This window comes from Procambarus clarkii, chromosome 6 (assembly GCF_040958095.1).
Source record: "Procambarus clarkii isolate CNS0578487 chromosome 6, FALCON_Pclarkii_2.0, whole genome shotgun sequence".
NCBI lineage: Eukaryota > Metazoa > Arthropoda > Malacostraca > Decapoda > Cambaridae > Procambarus > Procambarus clarkii.
Window position 1 is genome coordinate 20,975,115 of NC_091155.1, and position 17,142 is coordinate 20,992,256.

Genomic DNA, 17,142 nt, shown 5'->3' on the forward strand with positions numbered 1-17,142 from the left:
GTGTAGTGTGGCCCACCTTGCCACACCCACCACACGCCCACCCTGCCACACCCACCACACGCCTACCCTGCCACACCCACCACACGCCTACCCTGCCACACCCACCACACGCCTACCCTGCCACACCCACCACACGCCCACCCTGCCACACCCACCACACGCCCACCCTGCCACACCCACCACACGCCCACCCTGCCACACCCACCACACGCCCACCCTGCCACACACCGACCCTACCACACCCACTACCCCGCCTTCCCTTAATACCGTTATCATCCGGCACCTGTTCACTTTCTTCACCATATTACCCATCGTGTTACACCCTACCATATCGTGCCCACGACGCGTGACTATAGCGCCTCCTCACATGGTGTCGGGGTGGCATTACATCCCCCATACAGAGACCGTGTGGGCTGCAGTGTGAGGAGTGATGTGGACCTGGCCGCGACACTAGCGTATGGACACTACACTACACTGGTCGTGTGTAGTGCCCACTTCTTCATTCTCAGCCACAGTGTGATGGACACGGCATGAGAGCACCCCGTCTTCCTCGGGGTCCCAGCGTCAAGAAAACGGTCAATGTAAGTGTCCTCTCCTAACCTACCACAGGACCCAAAACAGAAAACGGGAGTGTACGTCACTTTCGCAACCCGCTTCCATTTTCTAGTACGACAATTTTTGGCCTTGTGTAACGCATACGAGCGAAATGTGACGTTCTTGGTAAAAAAAAAAAAAAAAAAAAAAAAAAAAGGACAGGTTGGCGAGGGAACGGTGCCCCGCCACAAGCTTGAACCATTACCGCCCTTCCCAACACCTCATGTAGAGGAGCGCAGAGAAGCACAAGAGATAGTAAGGAGACATCGAGGAGGACCTTGGTAGTGTTGGAGGCTCGGTCTTAGAGGAGCGGCCTTGATGACTCGCCAACCTCACGCTGTCCAACACTGGCTGCGTCTCCTCCAGTGACTGTTGCTTGCATCACTGCTATTAAACCAGCCTACCCTCGGTAAGGGTGCACCGTGGCCCCCTCCCTGCTGCTGGCACCTCAGGGTCCACCTGTTGGCACTCCGTGGCCCCCTCCCTGCTGAAATCTGCTGCCTATCCCAACATTCACCTTGTGTGGGCCCTCGTCATACGGCAGGGGGCGAGGCCCCCCTATATAAGGCAGGGGTGGCAGAAGAGATGTCGTCTAGTCGTCCCCGGCGGCATAGTGTGGTCACACTGAGACTAACCGTTACCTCAGACAACCCAAGCAGTGAGAGTAGCCACTCCACACAGCCCACGCCCGCCCTCTCACCAAGCCCCACCCTGCCCCCACGCCCACGCTCACACTCCCGCCAGAGGTATGCCTCCCAGGGGCGCCAGGCACCCTCCTCCCCACTTCCCCGCACAACCCCACCTCTCTGCCGCACGCCCACCACGCCGCTCAGTCGCACGCCCACCTCCCCATTGGGACGCACACCCTCCTCTCCATTCTGCCGTGAGCCCACCTCACCCATGGGTCGCTCCACGCCCTCTCCTGTGTCACCTCGTAGCGTGGGCGGCAGACACTTCCGGTACGACATGTGGGCGGAGCAGCGGGGGTTAAGGAGGAGGTCATCACTGCTGACAGTGCCGTCCACACACGACCCTCACTCTGACCTCCACCTCCGTCTCCCCAGACAGAGGTCCTCTTCAATTGCTGGTCCAATACGCCCTCCAGACCTCGCCAGGTGAGTGTGTGCAATAACAGGCTGCATGGCGTGTCAATCACGCAGCCAACCTAAACATCCTGTGCCATGTCCGATAATTGTCTTGATACATTCATCATTATTTTAAATCTGAGGATACAGTATAGTGTTTATGTAGTTACCTCACATCTTCCCTCCCTGTGCCTGCAGCTGTATCCTGAGTGATGACTTTTCTCAGTGTCTCCAGGTTGGATATATCATTGTGGAGTCCGTCCTCCTAAGGTTTCCCAGCGTCGAGAAACTGTCGTTCTAAAGTGTCTTTATCCTAACCTACCAGAGGACCCTTAAACAGAAAATGGGACAGTATGTCAATTTTGCGAGCCGCTACCCTTTTCTAGTACGACGAGGTTTGGCCTTAGGTAGAGTGTATGTCAAAAAGCACTGCACTGTTAGGAGGACGGGTTGGTGGTCCTCGCACAGCTTCAGAGTCCGTGCTGAGGCCTTCACTTGAGTCAACACTTTCCCTCCTGTGTCACCCAAGAACCACAGGAACTCTTAACGGCTCCCCGAGGGCTGCCAGAACCACTAGCTGTCCGCGGAGGGTGCATGGTACTCGCCCCTTTCCAGCTTCCACCTGTACGTGTCCGCTTGTCCTGCTTTCTCCCAGTCTCAAGAGGCTGTCCTTGTCCATCACATCTATTTTCTGATCAGGGGGAGAAAGATACTGGCAGTATGGGGCTTTAAATTTATTGAAGATTAAATTCTGCAGAACATGTAAATATATAAAGTTTCAAATATATAAAGTAAGTAAATATATAAAGTTTATATTAAACACGGTTTATATTATAGACATATAAACAAAGTTTATATTATATTAAACTTAATATTGAACATGTAAATATATAAAGTTTCAAATATATAAAGTAAGTAAATATATAAAGTTTATATTAAAATATATAAAGTAAATATATAAAGTAAGAATTAACAGTAACAATTCCAAGTCCGAGGACTAGATTTAACTTAAAAGGTACACCCGTAGTAAGTATGAGACCTTAGCCTATAGTGACATGGAAACTAATTCTGCAGAAACCTAAAGGTTAACTGGTACTAGAATTAAGGCCGAGTGCAAATGTGTAGTAATTATATAACACTAGGATATAACAGGCAGGACACAAAGAATAACTAATAAGTGAGAGACCACATAACACGTAATGTACCCGGCCAAGAGGCCGTAAAAGACCTAATGAATAAGGAGAAGGGGGTGTGACTACAAGTAGGGCTTACTAGCACCTAGACTGGGCAAAGTATTAGCTGCGGACAGCGGGACACTTGGGGACCGGCGCTGCACCCCCCTTCCCACATGCAGTGGGGAGAAAAGGGGACAACTGTGCAAAGCATGACGGGGGTACAAAGACAGCCGCTTGCAAAGGGGAGGTGGGAGGGCTTTGCGAGGGCAGCGGCGGGGGCAGGCGGAGTGAGGGCAGAGCCCCTCTGTGCCCCCGTATTTATACGGCCCCAGACTGCCCGCGCAACGCCGCGGGACGCGCTGCGCAAATGTTCCTTTCTCCCCCATCAGAAACATCCCCGCTTTGCGAAGCAGTGGCCATTCCCCTCTGTATTATGTAAGTTGTGATCATATCCTCTCTGTTCCTTCTCTCCTCAAGGGTTGTGAGATCTAGTTCTATTAACCTGTGTTCATAGCTTAACCACCTTATCTCTGGCATCAACTTTGTTGCTAATCTTTGTACCTTAAAATTTTGGCCTTTATGCTTCACAAGGTGCAGATTTCATGCCAGTGCTGCGCATTCTAGTATTAGTCTAAGAAATGTGTAGATTACTTTGAAGGAGTCCCGAGTCAGTTTCTAAACGGTGTTGTTATATTTGGCAGCGTCCCACATGCAGCTGATGGTATCTTGTTTAAGACACTTTTAGACAACGGTTAACAGTACCTATATCACCGTCTTCAGCAGCCATGTTGAGATTAGGTCTGGCCCCATTCATTTTACCACATCTAGTTCCCGCAGGATTTTTGTCACCTCTTCCACAGTGGAGAGGTGAAATGCCATCCAGTATTTCCTCCAGCCCTTCATCTTGCAGCCTTGTCTCCACACTGGTTCTAATGTAAAGGCCTCCTAAAAACCTTTCTTTGAGTTCCTCACGTACCTGCTTATCATTATGTGAGAGCTCCCTCTTGTTTCCTCAATTCCTCCGAATTCGGGTGTATTCCTTCCTTGTTCTCTTTAGTGCCTCACTATTGTCTCTTCCCATTTCTCTGTACTTTTTCCAGGATTTTGTTTTTCTTTAACGTTCCTGCGTCTCCTATTTAACCAGGGATTAACTTTATTTTTGTCATCCACCTCCTCTTTGAGTGGTATGAACTGTTCTGCTGCTTCGGCACATTCCCAGCAGTGAATTCCATCATCTCATTTGTTCTTCTCCCTTCCATTTATTTTTCCATTGGATTTCCTGCATGAAGCCCCTCATCCTGTTGTAGTCCCCACGTCTGTAATTCTTCTTCTTCAGTGGGTTTCTTTGTGTAACCAATTCCTTCAGCGCCAGAATGTATGATGTGTGAAGATGGGGGAGTGTGATATGGGTGGTGACGGGAGTGCGGGTGTGGAATCTCTCACTACAGGTACCTGAACCCCACACCTGCCTGGTTACCTGGTTGATACCTGGTTGATGGGGTTCTGGGAGTTCTTCTACTCCCCAAGCCCGGCCCGAGGCCAGGCTCGACTTGTGAGAGTTTGGTCCACCAGGCTGTTGCTTGGAGCGGCCCGCAGGCCCACATACCCACCACAGCCCGGTTGGTCCGGCACTCCTTGGAGGAATAAATCTAGTTTCCTCTTGAAAATGTCCACGGTTGTTCCGGCAATATTTCTTATGCTTGCTGGGAGGACGTTGAACAACCGCGGACCTCTGATGTTTATACAGTGTTCTCTGATTGTGCCTATGGCACCTCTGCTCTTCATTGGTTCTATTCTACATTTTCTTCCATGTCGTTCACTCCAGTACGTTGTTATTTTACTGTGTAGATTTGGTACTTGGCCCTCCAGTATCTTCCAGGTGTATATTATTTGATATCTCTCTCGTCTTCTTTCTAGTGAGTACATTTGGAGGGCTTTGAGACGATCCCAATAATTTAGGTGCTTTATTGCGTCTATGCGTGCCGTATGCCCCTACAGGTACCTGAGCGAGGCCAGTCAGCGCTACCAAGGGGGAGAAGATGGCGGTAGTGGAGAAGTCAGCATCGCGAGCAGCTTTGACGAGTCTGAACAGGAGCCGGCGTCGACCAGCCCCTTACTCGACCACTGCAGCGACCTTCCCAGCCGGCCCTCCACACCGGCCATGGCCGACAAGACCATGACAGCCACCAGGCCGGGCCATGTTTCCCCCGGCAGTTTATCAACCTGCGGGACTCATGATTCCTTCGTCGCCGACCTTCCCAGGAGGAGGAGGAACAGCAGCGCTGACTCCACCGTGAGTACTGCCTTAGCAGAGAGAGAGAGACGGACGGACAGTGAGAGTGATTGGTGGGGAACGACCCTGGGTGGTGGGGTATTACTAGTGTTGGATGGAGACACAGGAGAGACAACTGAGGTATAATCATAAGGGATACAGGAAGGAGTATAAACATCTGACCAATACGGTGGTGGTGTACCTCTCAACTCATAACAATGAACTCAAGTTATTTACATAAACCATTACAAAATGAAATAGGTAACATGGCTCACAGTAGAGCCCCTGAGCGCAGTAAAGTAAAAATATTTCCCAGTTATAATTTTGGACTGTTATGAAACCTAAGAAATTGGCTGGGCATGAAGGGCATGCTTCACAACAGAAGCATGTAGGAGTGACGTAGGTGGGTGGGCATGAAGGGCATGCTTCACAACAGAAGCATGTAGGAGTGACGTAGGTGGGTGGGCATGAAGAAGGGCATGCTTCACAACAGAAACCATTGCTGCAGGTGGCGGGAAGGCTAAGTCATAACCATGTATCACCCTCCTGGTCCTCCTCCAGACTGGCGTGTGTCGCCTCCGTCAGTTCAGCATCACCTCCCGCGGGGGCGTGGTCAACAGGGGCGACTCGTTCCGTCCCAGACGCTCCGTCTCCAACACCTCCGTCACCTCCACCGTCTCCTCCTGCAGCAAGGACAGGAGGCCCAGGTAAGCCTTTCACCCTAAACCTCACATACAATCAAACAGTAGATTTTGATTTAAATTTAAGAAAATTATTTTAATTATTGAGTGTTGAGTAATGTATATATGACTTGCAGTGACACCCTGAACCTGTATGACCTGCAGTGACTAATGTAGTTATTCGTCACACACCAACCGCGGAGACCAATTCACCTCTTAAAATCCTCCTGGAGGATTCATCACGTAAAACATTCATGGAGATCAACCCATTTCATAAAATCACGCTGGAGACTAATTCATTACACAACACTCCTGGAGACTAATTCATCTCATAACATTTTTACTCTTTGAAAATAATTCATCACACAAAACCCTTGTGGAGACTAATTCATCAAAATCTTACCATGAGATAACTTCAACACACGAAACATCCCTGGCGACAAATTCATCACACAAAACATCCTTGATCCCACTGGAGACAATCATCACAGAACACGACCATGGAGAACAATTCATCTCATAAAATCCCCTGGAAAGTAATTTAACTTTCAGAACACCAGTGGAGGCGATTACCTCCTGCCTATCCAGTAACACATTACCGTCCGCCCACACACTACTTGTCCGCCCACAGCGTGGGTTCAGGGCCTTCGACGCCAGGGCGCAGCAAGGCAGCCACGCCCACACCCGCCCCACAGCACCGGGTGGTGATGCTTGGGTCTGCTGGTGTAGGCAAGTCTGCCCTCATCACTCAGTTCATGTCTTCTGAGTACATGTGCGCCTACGACGACTCCCCAGGTATGTGTGTCACGCCCACGACGACTCCCCAGGTATGTGTGTCACGCCCACGACGACTCTCCAGGTATGTCACGCCCACGACGACTCCCCAGGTATGTGTATGAGATGTACAGGTGGGCGCCTGGTGCGGAGAGCTGCAGCAACACGCGCACACAACAATGGCGGGGCGCCTCCTTCCTGACCAGCTCTAGACTCCTCCAGGAGCTCTTCGTCATTTTGACTTAAGGAACTTGACTTTGGGTTTGTTTGTGTTGCAGTTAAATTCAATCCTGGAGAATATTTGTTTTATATTGGGTTTCCAGGCTGGTGTTTTAAAGATACGTGTATAAATGTATGCGTAAAGATACGCGATCCGTATATAAATAAATATTCAGTGGACGTTGCAAACCTCCCATTTTCTCTTAAGAAGCCATTGAAACCCATTTTCTTGTAATGAAGAAAGTGGTTAGTAATAGTATGTTCCTAACACAATCGTTTTTGATTGGCATGTTATTTGTTAGTAATTTAGCTTAAAGGTGGAGACCGGGAGCTGGAGCTCGCTCCCGGCACATACAAGGAGGAAAGCAAGCAAAAAAGCAAGCCACATTGCAGAGGTGAATTCATGAAATAGTTGGATATCCAATCCATTAATTTGAACTGGAGCGTCTGGTTCTATTTGAAGGTGGACGGAAAACAATTATTGGTGAGAGGTGCGTTGTTGGCGGGGTGTTAGTGCTTCCTTAGTCGGTCCTAGGGACGGTGGCACGGACTGTAGGGACCTTCAGTCCCTGGCCCCCGTCTTTCAGTTGCTGATGGGGATGTAGCAGCTCCCACCCCACTTGGTCTTATCGTACCACATCTTGAAACTGTTTGGAGTGTCACTCAACTGCTTTGTGTGTTAGGTCAGGTCACCTGCTGACTCATGACGGCATGTAAGGCCTCGTGACCCATGCTAGGCGGCTCCTCAACCCGTTCTCGCACTTGCTTAGTCAATATTGGCTTACTTAATAAGTGCATATATGACATACTAATTGATTGTTGGCTCCTATATGAATCCCTTCCCTCTCACCCATATCTAACTCTTCCCATCTATTCTTGAAATTGTGTAAAGTGTGTATCTCAACAGGAATAGCTGGCAGCCCATTCCACTCAACCACAACTCTTTCTTTTTCAGACAAGAGCTTCCCTCTAATACTCCTAGATGAAAATTTCTCCAGCTTGTACTCATTGTTGTGGGTTGTGACCTGTTCTCACACTTTCATAACCTTCTTCATATTCTTGATTTTGCTGTGCACAAGCTGCTCCACAACCTGAGCGACCTGGTCGTGCGTCTCTGTGCAACGACACACTTTACTCTGCCTTCACAGACACATCCCCAGACCAGGTAGGAGCCTTGTCTGTTTACTCCAGCGTTGACGCTCACTGTGTGGCAGTGACGAGAGGTGCTCAGTGTAGTGTAAGTGGCGCCAAGATACAGCTGAAGGACGATACTTGTGTTTCTGTTGCTTCTTATTATATATCGCAACACCCTGTGACGTGTCTATGACAATCGGGTCGTTCGCTCGTTGTTGCCAAGTCTTTCACAATATGACCTACCCAGGACTGCATGCCTCTCAAACACGTGACGAAACTGTGGCCACTCGCCATATCCATATTATTCTCTAAGGAATGTAATGTTTCCGGATCATATCTATAATTTACCTCGGAATCATATCTACTGATGCTTTAGGAATCATCGGTATCTACATTAGCAGCCTTCATGACCATTTGGTCGAATACACTATTGAGCTCAATGCATGTACCATTGTACATGTAATATCAAGAATCTAGAAGCTTCCTTATAATCAAAAACATTATTGGAACCAAGTAATAGTTTCCACAGACATATTTTCAAAATCCTTAATAAAGGACAATTGTACTATCGGTAATCTTTAAATCTACTAGGTGTTTTTCTTGTGATATAACTTTATCACAATAATCAGTCTAAACAATGAAAATAATCATTTTATAATCATTGCCAGCACCTTCACTATAGGGTAGGGGCGCCACCAGCAGACACCATTGGGGCAGTAACGTCCAGTACCTGATCACGCCTTGTTGACATCGGGGCGGCTCACATGTGCAGTGTTTGACGACAGTTTTAGTAGACACTACCGCACAAACTGTTTACATAATCACCAGTAATCACTCCCTAGATATTGGGGGAGTCCCTGATCTATAATCTAAGCTAGAATTCGTCCATAAGAACTCATATTAAGAGTAGTGAGAGTGAACTCATGTACCCAGAGACTTGCCACGCTTGCACCATCATTTAATTCTTAACATTGCTACAAGTATCCATCCTACAGCAATGGCTGCTAGGAACTTAACATCAAACTGCCTTATTTTCATTAAAATACAGAGTCTGGTTTAAGCAAGAGAGACATCACACACAGAAATCACAATAGCGTGATGCATCAAATGAACAAATCCACAAGGGCCGTGACGAGGATTCGAACCTACGTCTGGGATGCTTCCGGACGTAGGTTCGAATCCTCGTCACGGCCCTTGTGGATTTGTTTCAAGAGATACACCCTCTGGCTACTGTGAGATAGGCTCCGGTTCTCAATTCAGTACAAGTTATTATTTTAAAGCATAGATTGTCCAGTTAGCATGCTTTATGAGATTAATACATCCATATATAATTATGTTACCTTTACATAAATAAGTTACAGTAATCATTTAGTTGCATATCTTTGGTCCTAAGTAATTCTCATTCATTAATCTCGGTATTTCCCTCACACAAACTACCACGTTGTTACAACTTTTGAATAAGTTTTTAACACCTAACAAGTTATAACAACCAATATAGTACGTTGTAACAATGTTCTAGTGTGGTGTTTTGGGGTGTGTAGAACACTATCGAGTCTTGCTACAGTGTGTAGAACACTATCGAGTCTTGCTACAGTGTGTAGAACACTATCGAGTCTTGCTACAGTGTGTAGAACACTATCGAGTCTTGCTACAGTGTGTAGAACACTATCGAGTCTTGCTACAGTGTGTAGAACAAAATATTAACTATTGATATCAACAGTCTCGATTACGTTTATAAAGTAATATATTGTTGAGAGAGGGAGAGAGAGATTGGACTGGTGATGAATGTTACATCCTTGTGGGTGATGTGAGTCCCGGCCTACACCTCTGCCACTCTTGACCAGGATCATTATTAATGCTGCCTTTATGTCCACTTAGGAGACCACTAAGAATGGGGAGTAGGGGAGCGGTGTGCAGGGTGGGGAGGGGGAGGCGTGTGTCGAGGTCCCCCAAGGTGGGTCTAGCTGACCTTGCACCACATCCACCCCATTAACTGTTGCCAACGTTACGGCTTCCTCTTTACTGGCAACTGAACAAAACCATTACTTGTAAGGGAACGACGTTCCACCCAATTCTGCCCCCTTCCCCCCCCCCCGGAATCCGTGATTGTGAGTCGAGAACGAAGCCAACTGTACTAGGAGAACCTATCTCCCTTACTCTCACTCTGTTGTTGTTCTCCTCTCTCTCTCTCCCCCCCCCCTACTCTTTCCCTTCCCCCCCCCCCTCTCTCTCTCCCACTCCTTCCCCCACCCACTCTCTCTCCCTCCCTCCCCCCCCCGTACAGTTACCATGGCGACAGCACCAGCTGTTGGCTCCATCACAGCGCTTCAACATAATAACTTTACCTACACCTCACATTATCTCTTACACTCATTGCTTTTGTATTTCACATTTTATGTAGCGTCCCTTTGACACCGTGATGACTGTCCTCAGACGGAGCCGTATTGGATATCCATTAAATATTGGAGTAAAAATATTGGCCGACTGGGCAGGAGGCCTTAAGAGGCTCTCATTTGACTCCTGGACATTTTCCCGGACGCTCTGGTAATGGAAGCTGCATCATATTGGTTTTATCGTGAGTTTATTTAGCAATTGTATTGTGTGTAGAGAGGAGGGTAATGGCAGCAGCGGGCATCTTTAATGTGTTTATAGTGAGGCAGTATTGACACACGCATTACGGAGGTGTGTACAGTGGCCTCTCCCATCTCCCTACACACCTCTACACATATGCTCAAATGTCATCTTTATTACCATGTTCCCTCTCCAACCACTTGGGCTCGACGGTCTCACTTCATGCAGGTTCGGCGTTCAATCCCCGACCGTCCAAGAGGTTGGGCACCTTTCCTCCCTCCCGCCCACCGTCCTATCCCAAATCTTATCCTGACCACTTCCATGTGCTATATAGGCGTAATGGCTTTGCGCTTTCCTCTGATGATCTCTCGCTTTCCCTCTCCATGTTCCGTAAATATGTAAATATGTAAAGCAAGTCGAGAAGTCTGGCTCCGTCTCTGATGTGTGGTGGAGGCTCGCTCGCTCTCTCTCTCTCTCTCTCTCTCTCTCTCTCTCTCTCTCTCTCTCTCTCTCTCTCTCGCTCTTTTGCTTTTGCTCTTGCTCTTCTCTTGCTCTTCTCTCTCTTGCTCTTCTCTCTCTTGCTCTTCTCTCTCTTGCTCTTCTCTCTCTTGCTTTTCTCTCTCTTGCTCTTCTCTCTCTTGCTCTTCTCTCTCTTGCTCTTCTCTCTCTTGCTCTTCTCTCTCTTCTCTGCTCTTCTCTCTCTTGCTCTTCTCTCTTGCTCTTCTCTCTTGCTCTTCTCTCTTGCTCTTCTCTCTTTCTCTTCTCTCTTTCTCTTCTCTCTTTCTCTTCTCTCTTCTCTTCTCTCTTCTCTCTTTCTCTTCTCTCTTTCTCTTCTCTCTTTCTCTTCTCTCTCTTCTCTCTTTCTCTTCTCTCTCTTTCTCTTTCTCTTCTCTCTTTCTCTTCTCTCTTTCTCTTCTCTCTTTCTCTTCTCTCTTTCTCTTCTCTCTTTCTCTTCTCTTTCTCTTCTCTCTCTTGCCCTTCTCTCTCTCACTCGCTCTTTTTCTCTCGTTTGCTCTTCTCTATTTCTCTCTCCCCCCCCTCTCCCCCCCCTCCCCCCCCCCGAGGGAATGCCATTTTGCTGATATTTTTCTTCCTAATTACTGTTGAGTGGCTTTGAGAGTCTGGTGTCTCCAGTCTGCTAATTTACATAAATTAACACACTCGTTTACAAACATTTTTGAGTAGTTCTAATTGTTTTAATCATTTACTGAGAGACCCTTAAAATATACGTACGTGATCAGCGTGTGCTTAATGTTGTTTAGCTCTATGTAAACAAAACCAATATTTATTGTAAGACCTGCATGGTCTTCACGCAGAATGGTTGAAGACCTGGTCTTCACGCAGAATGGTTGAAGACCTGGTCTTCACGCAGAATGGTTGAAGACCTGGTCTTCACGCAGAATGGTTGAAGACCTGGTCTTCACGCAGAATGGTTGAAGACCTGGTCTTCACGCAGAATGGTTGAAGACCTGGTCTTCACGCAGAATGGTTGAAGACCTGGTCTTCACGCAGAATGAGATGGACACTGTATTTTTGTCTTTGTAAACAGTGACAATGAAGACCACAGAGCTGTACCAAGGAGGATAATGTAAGATGACCAAACCACACACTGGAAAATAAAGGCCCTGAATATATAAGGTTCCCTCACTACTGCAGTAGAACTGTCTGACTGTGTAGAGAAGTTTATGTCTGTAGGTAATGGCTGGTGTGGATGCACTACCACCATAATTAGTCTGAATAGATGACTGATGTTGGGAGGTCGGCGTTCTATATCCCCAACATCGTAAAAGTTCATCTTCAGCCTTTATGATGCCCAAATCTCTGATGACTAATTTAGGAGGCTTTGAGGTTGTCCCTTTGTGGTCCGTTCCTAAAAACTTCAATTCATCTGAAAAGGCTCTGGTTTATCCAGTCCTTAGTGGGGTGTAATGGGGTTTCCTTTCTGTTCTCACTGAAAGAATTCTAACACTTGGGCTGTTCTCCTGAGTAACTTATCCATGGATGAGCAAGGTGTAGGAGCTATGACTTTCTTGGACTCTTATGGGCTGCCATAGCTACAGCACCTTCACAGACGACTTCTACTTTCTGTAGAGACCATTTGGTCTCGTCAGTAAGCCATTTTGGGCCAGCTGTCCAGGTGTTGCCTTCTAAATGTTTGAACACTTCACCTTTTAAAACATTGACAGAAGATCTGCAGGGTTCTCTTTAGTGGGAATATGTTGATAACCCTTTCTTCAATGCGTTAATTTTTTGCGACTTTGTTCTTTATGCAAGATGTTGAACATTTGATTCCCTGCCCACTGTAGTGCGGTTTTGTCTGCCCATACAATAGTTTAGGTGATGTTAAGCTTCTATAAAGTTGCATGTAGGTAGTGGACGAGTCTGGTGCCCTCAGAGATGGCAGTCAACTCTGCGGTTATTTTTTAGCGCCGCTGGCACCGTGTTGGCAATGGTGCTCCCCGACCTCTACTACCACCACGTTACCTTACAACCTTGACAACCTGACAACCTTGTGTCTTTACAGCCACATTAATGGGGAGACTTGGGGCGTGACTGGTGACAACAGCAGCCACATTCGTGATAGCATTAACCTGTGCATTATGAGGAAAGCGGTCGGTTAAGACAACAAACTTCATACCTTCGTTCACTATACCCGGGACATGGTGTATGGGTATGGTGGGTCGTGGTGTATGGGTATGGTGGGTCGTGGTGTACGGGTATGGTGGGTCGTGGTGTACGGGTATGGTGGGTCGTGGTGTACGGGTATGGTGGGTCGTGGTGTACGGGTATGGTGGGTCGTGGTGTACGGGTATGGTGGGTCGTGGTGTACGGGTATGGTGGGTCGTGGTGTACGGGTATGGTGGGTCGTGGTGTACGGGTATGGTGGGTCGTGGTGTACGGGTATGGTGGGTCGTGGTGTACGGGTATGGTGGGTCGTGGTGTACGGGTATGGTGGGTCATGGAGAATTTATCATTTATAACCGGGATTAGTCGGTTATACAGATCACTTGTAATAAACTTTTCCACGTGAGTAAGTTGACCGGAATCGATGTGCTTCTCAGCCTCTTATTTCCTTGGCTTTAAGCTCGTCCACAGTGGTGCTGAGACCTGTTCCGAGCATACATGATAGTAGCTTATCTAACACTACCGCTGGATCCTCCTCCTTGCTCATCATATTGCGTGAAATGTGTTAAAGCTGTAGATTATCCACCAACTTCTGTAAGATAAATGTTGTCTGTGAGTGTTGGTCAAGATGGGCTCTCAGGTGTTGGCTGGTGGACGTCACAGTGTGTGGGTGTGGCTAATGCAGTCAGTGCAGCCCAAACTGGTGTTTACATTGTCAGTCTTTGCAGTTACTTTACAAAAAACTGCCAGTAGTTGACGGACTATTAATCGTATCATTCTGATTGCAGAGAGCTGTGTGCTGCCTTCCTTTGTGGCATTTACTACACATTCTCAATCCTGCCTTGCAATCCTTGCAATCTGCTGATGTAGCCACTTTCCGCAACGCTGTAAATATGCAAGACGAGTTTGCCTTGCTGTGAAATCAGGGAAATCCTGGGAAAAGGGAACGCTTATTCTCATACAACATATATTTGTTCCTGCCAGAGCCATTGGTAAGGGTTGAGGAATGAGAGTTGTGTGTCCCTTGCACTCTCGGGGTCTCGGGCACCACATACCACCCTACCTAATGTGGCTTCCACATCTCATTATGTGGGCGCGGGAATATGTCAACAGGTTGATGGCTGTTATGCTCTGCCTTCTCTTGAGAGTGGCGAGGTTGTTGGCCCTCGTCAGCTCTCACCTGTGTTATCATCGTGTGTAGCCCGTCTGAAATATCTTCTGTTGTAAAGTAACTTTCCTTATAACAGGCGTACACAGCATCTAGAGTTTCTCAGGACAACTTAAGCCGCACTACGAGACTCCACAACCAATTTAAAGGTGTCAGATAAACAGGATTAAAGAAAACTTTTATACACGAATGAACTTCAATTCTAAAATTTTGCTATTTCTTTGCTTTGGGGTTCGGTAGCTGGACATGAACACATTTATAGTTAAACTGTGCTCCAGCATGATCTGTGTCACCATAACTTTGTGTGATTGTGTTATCATAATTATAGAAGGTTGTGGGTAACTCTGGAATCACCTTTGGCTCATCCCGCCAGTTGACCTTTGACATCATTAAATATTGTTATTGTCTAAGTCACTTGTGAAGCGTACCAAGGTGCTACAAGTATCAGGCTTGCTGCCACGAGTTAGTCACCCCTGAGAGTAGGTAACTGTGGTAGTTGTGACCCCTGAGAGTAGGTAACTGGTAGTCGTGGGTGTGGTTCTGGGTCAGGGGGGAGGACTGGTGCTGGGTCAGGGGGGGGGGGGACTGGTGCCCTGTGTTACAGTCTTGTGGTGACTGTAACTTCACGTTGGGGTCTTCCTGCATGTCAGTCTTTCTAATAGATAATTCTGGCATCATAATGAGCTTCACATTATAAATGGTAGTCAGAGTGTTGCTCTCTACCTCCCTCACTCACTTCCAAGTCATGTAACAGTAACTTATAAATAAATGATTGTGTCGGGGGACAGGCAGCCAGTGTATATACACATGTTAGGCTTATATCGAGATCACCCCCAAGGTGGAATTACTGACCCCGCCCAGGATGCAGCCCCCACAACAAGTTGACTAACTCCTGGGTACCTCTTTACTATTAGGTGAATAGGTCCATTTCTGTCCTGCCCGGAATTCAAATCAAGAATTCCCAATTGCGAGTTGAGAACGAATCCGACTTTACTTCCGGGACCCTCAAGGTTAATGGAATTGTGGAATATATCTTGCCTCATACCACACACTAACTTGATTGTGTTAGATCTGCAAATTATTTAAAAGCTTCAGTATAGATCACATAAACTGGCCCACCATATTGGAATGGTAAAATAGTTGTGTTTATCATGTTGTGGTATACCGCTATACCTTCCAAAAGTTCCGTTGACATGTGGCCGGTTTGCGTTGACTGCTTTTCAATGTACCATCAAGTGCTCAAGGTACTACATGTGATTCGAAAGACCATATGAGAATTTTGTTTTAGGCGACTTTGCTTGAATGGAAAGACACGTACAAGTGACTGTATCAGGTACAAGCACACTCGTACCTCCTTCAACTCGAGCTAAGTCAGCTAAAACAAAGTGTCGACAGAGTTGATCACTTTGGCCTGGTGTGTCCCCTAGAGGTGTGAGCGTGACAGATGACCCCGGGTGACCTTCCCAACAGGTCAGGACGAGAGTGGTGCTGAGCGGAGTGTATCAGTGCTGCTGGAGGGAGAAGAAGCCGAGCTTATATTCCTGCCCCTTCATGACCTGACACAGGCCAGCGCTGTGAGTATATACCTGTCACTATAGTCACACAAGTGTCTGTGGGGCATCTCTACCTTTATGCCTCGCCTCTCTTCTCCACGTTACCTAATAATTTAACTATTCTCATGTCCCAATCTGTCCTTAAACTTGTGGATGATTATTCTTCTTTTAGAGTATTCCACTTGTTGCCCGCCCACTTAGGATACAAGTATTCCACTTGTTGCCCGCCCACTTAGGATACAAGTATTCCACTTGTTGCCCGCCCACTTAGGATACAAGTATTCCACTTGTTGCCCGCCCACTTAGGATACAAGTATTCCACTTGTTGCCCGCCTACTTAGGATACAAGTATTCCACTTGTTGCCCGCCCACTTAGGATACAAGTATTCCACTTGTTGCCCGCCCACTTATGATACAAGTATTCCACTTGTTTGAGGAAGCTGGGAGTGTGTGTCACATCTCGCACAGGTACAGTGTGTCACATCTCGCACAGATACAGTGTGTGGTGTGACACAGGTACAGTGTGTGGCGTGACACAGGTACAGTGTGTGGCGTGACACAGGTACAGTGTGTGGCGTGACACAGGTACAGTGTGTGGCGTGACACAGGTACAGTGTGTGGCGTGACACAGGTACAGTGTGTGGCGTGACACAGGTACAGTGTGTGGCGTGACACAGGTACAGTGTGTGGCGTGACACAGGTACAGTGTGTGGCGTGACACAGGTACAGTGTGTGGCGTGACACAGGTACAGTGTGTGGCGTGACACAGGTACAGTGTGTGGCGTGACACAGGTACAGTGTGTGGCGTGACACAGGTACAGTGTGTGGCGTGACACAGGTGTCATGTTCAGCGATACCACCTGAGGGAGTGTGTGGTCACTATTGACACATGGCGCTGTTGACTTACTAACGTCGGCAGTGTTTGTGGAGTGGCGCAAGTGACCTGTGGTGACCTCTGATTAGGTCACCACAGGTCACCATATACCATCCTCTTGGCGATGGGGGGGGGGGGACACCATACCCATCCCGTGGGCGGTGGGTAATGGTTACAAGGACACATAATGGGCTCAGGGACTGAACCCCACTGTCCGCTACGCCCACTGTACCTTCCTAGCCTTCTAAAATGAAAGTACTTACTGTAATTATTTCGTAGAAAGTACCAATATGTAGTGATGGACTACCAGGAAGTACCAATATGTAGTGATGGACCACCAGGAAGTACCAATATGTAGTGATGGACCACCAGGAAGCACCAATATGTAGTGATGGACCACCAGGAAGCACCAATATGT

General features: G+C 47.5%; 1 protein-coding gene across 4 annotated transcripts in view; it reads left to right on the forward strand.

The window, feature by feature from the left end:
* The window catches only part of LOC138349778 (serine/arginine repetitive matrix protein 1-like), a 29,940-nt gene extending 12,804 nt beyond the window's left edge, over positions 1–17,136 (forward strand). For 3 of the 4 annotated variants that reach the window (XM_069306351.1, XM_069306342.1, XM_069306356.1), the window contains exons 2-7: positions 1–1,709; positions 4,853–5,147; positions 5,688–5,833; positions 6,438–6,601; positions 15,768–15,871; positions 17,004–17,136. The exon at positions 1–1,709 is cut by the window's left edge and continues 23 nt beyond it. In XM_069306351.1, the coding sequence (XP_069162452.1) occupies positions 1,180–1,709; positions 4,853–5,147; positions 5,688–5,833; positions 6,438–6,601; positions 15,768–15,871; positions 17,004–17,051 (1,287 nt within the window). In that variant the 5' untranslated portion in view covers positions 1–1,179 and the 3' untranslated portion in view covers positions 17,052–17,136. Of the gene's footprint in view, positions 1,710–4,852; positions 5,148–5,687; positions 5,834–6,358; positions 6,602–15,767; positions 15,872–17,003 lie in introns of those variants that run through there. The other variant, XM_069306364.1, reaches the window with a different exon arrangement.
* The last annotated feature ends 6 nt before the right edge of the window (positions 17,137–17,142 follow it).